Source organism: Xenia sp. Carnegie-2017, unplaced genomic scaffold (genome assembly GCF_021976095.1).
Source record: "Xenia sp. Carnegie-2017 unplaced genomic scaffold, XeniaSp_v1 HiC_scaffold_6, whole genome shotgun sequence".
NCBI lineage: Eukaryota > Metazoa > Cnidaria > Anthozoa > Malacalcyonacea > Xeniidae > Xenia > Xenia sp. Carnegie-2017.
The window spans coordinates 7,931,466-7,933,793 of NW_025813526.1; the positions used below are offsets into that span (position 1 = coordinate 7,931,466).

At 31.1% G+C, this 2,328-nt stretch overlaps 1 protein-coding gene across 1 annotated transcript; it reads right to left on the minus strand.

Moving 5' to 3' along the window:
- Positions 1–988: 988 nt before the first annotated feature.
- Positions 989–1,851, minus strand: LOC124457812 (UPF0728 protein v1g117062-like). The gene is made up of 3 exons (XM_047007994.1): positions 1,703–1,851; positions 1,498–1,617; positions 989–1,109 (listed from the first exon to the last, which is right to left on the minus strand). The coding sequence occupies exons 1-3, from the start codon at positions 1,806–1,808 to the stop codon at positions 1,045–1,047; spliced, it is 291 nt and encodes a 96-aa protein (XP_046863950.1). The 5' UTR covers positions 1,809–1,851; the 3' UTR covers positions 989–1,044.
- Between the last annotated feature and the right edge of the window lie 477 nt (positions 1,852–2,328).

The window sequence follows — 2,328 nt, forward strand, 5'->3', positions numbered from 1 at the left end:
GACAGTGACGAGGAATAAGAATATATTCTCTATTTGAAATCATTGTTAGTTTGCAAACAATGAACTACTAGCATAATCGCAAAAATTCAAAAATTAAATTGTGTGATAGAATAATTTTGATGTTATGCATGCTACACAACAAATGAAATTATTTGAAGTACCGCCAAATTACATATGCGATGGTCGAAATATCGCGGGCTTATTTCTTCTCCGACTCAATTTTCATCATAACACAAAAGTCATCTAGTTAGCGCAAAAAAACGTGTTGGCTTGATTTCACAAGAAAAATTACCAAGGCCAACATCTCGATTTGTGTTCTATATCCGTACTCGGACAATTTTAAAGCAAAATGGAATTGCCCCGCGATATGGTGAGTTTTTTTGCCACCATCTGCCGGACTATTATAATTAGACACTTTACTCGACTAAAACGAATTCTCATCGAAGTAAAAATTCCTGTCGTTGTTTCGGAAATACTAGAATATAGAGGGAATGATAAAAATCAATGGGGACAGGGCATTAATCGCAGTAATTAAAACTGATGAGCAACATATGAGTTGGTTCAATCACGAAAACTTTTCAATAAGAACAACACACTTTATTATCGTTTGCTGGGTGTTGAAAGCTTATTCAAACACAATTTAAATGTCCGTGTTTTATGACGTTAGTTCTCGCGTGAGAGTAACAAAAGCAAGCCAGCAAATGTTGCATAAATATCGGACAAAGTGTCTCATACTAAATTGTTGTTTTGTCGAAAAATGCTTATTTACTATAATCTTATGTAAAATGACAATATATCGAAATTTCAGCATCGATGAACTTATATTTTAGTTCAGTTAATTCAAATTATAAGATTGTTACAATACAAAATAACAACAAAAAAGGGGTCTATCCGAATCCAAAAAATGATTTTAAAATGCTTGTGCTTTGCTAACTCAACCTCGATCGTCGTTTTGTAAAACATCTCTTACAAAACATGACGCGACAATTCAATTTATAATACATTACATCAGTTTTTTGCTTTATCTGGATTTTCTAAATTAAGTCAAAATGCTTTTCTAACAGCATCTAATACTTTAAAGCAAATTGGATCCAATTTACCGTCTCCACCTTGAAAAGAAAATGAAATATTAACAAGAATACTTCATTCAACTATGTGTGCAATACTTAATGGTTTTTAAGCAGTTTTGGTAACATTGTTTAACTTCTAAAGTATGTTAAGATTAAAGTGCAAATGGCAAACCGTAATTTCTAAATGTTTACAATTATCATTTACTGAAAACCTACATTTCACTCGCTCAGACACAAACATTTCAACTTTGTAAAATGAATTAACAAAACTATAAAATAATGCAATCACATTTCTTATGGTTCAACAAAAATTTTTTTGCCTCATTGTAAAGAATTGATGGTTTTAGACAACATAGAGACGTTTAATAAAAAAATGTCCTTTGGGATATTTCAACTGTTCGTAATACTTAAGAAAATAACACTTTACCAAATTGAAAATCTTGAATGTTTGTGGTATAAATTATCTCTCCATTTACAACAATCTCGACGAGATTTCTGTCTGGGATCTTGTTGAAACAAACATTATGACCATCTTCACGAAGTAAAGCTAAGTACATAAAATGCAAGATTTTTACATTAGCAACACTAACTAGGGAGAAATATGGCTCTCAATTTTTTCTTTGCAAACTCACCTTCAACTCCTTCAAGACGAGAAGTGCGATGACTTAATAAGCCAAAACTCACATAAGGGCCATAGTTTACAGATACGTCGTGTTTTTTATTCATCTTGAAAAGCATGAACAATCCATCTCAATTTACTGTTCACAACAATGTAAAAACATATAGCAGTCAGTAGAAATAACACTCCATTTTATTTACGTGTATAGCAGTCAGTTGTATGTAGATTAGTAAGTATGTTAGTATTTTTATGTTGCCTGAACAACGAAGATGCTTCTTTTGAAATAATCCAGAAATTTAACTTCTTAAATGGTCATTTGTTGAAATGATTGAAATAATTTGATTCCTACCATAAATATGATGCATGAAATTCAAAGTAAAAGCGGTAATTTACTGATACTGTTCAATTTATTTTGTACGACAACAGTTTTGATGATTTAATACTTAATTTTTACTTAAGGTGGTCATCACCTCTTATAAACTGTATTTTGAATTGGTGATTGGTTGATTGATTTAATTGGTTGCGATCAGATCTGTTTTCATTTGTTAGCGCAAACACTGCTATTGACCACTTAGTGCACAAGGTTTATTGTTAAATTTTAAATTACATTCTAAAACAATTTGATTTTTATTGCTTTGC

What these genes read in the sequence shown, in the direction of transcription:
- LOC124457812 (XM_047007994.1), bottom strand. Translation starts at nt 1,808, where the DNA reads ATGCTTTTCAAGATGAATAAAAAACACGACGTATCTGTAAACTATGGC. An exon ending in TCGTCTTGAAGGAGTTGAAG is followed by an intron (nt 1,618 to 1,702) that starts GTGAGTTTGCAA and finishes TTATGTACTTAG; the next exon opens with CTTTACTTCGTGAAGATGGT. An exon ending in CATTCAAGATTTTCAATTTG is followed by an intron (nt 1,110 to 1,497) that starts GTAAAGTGTTAT and finishes TTTCTTTTCAAG; the next exon opens with GTGGAGACGGTAAATTGGAT.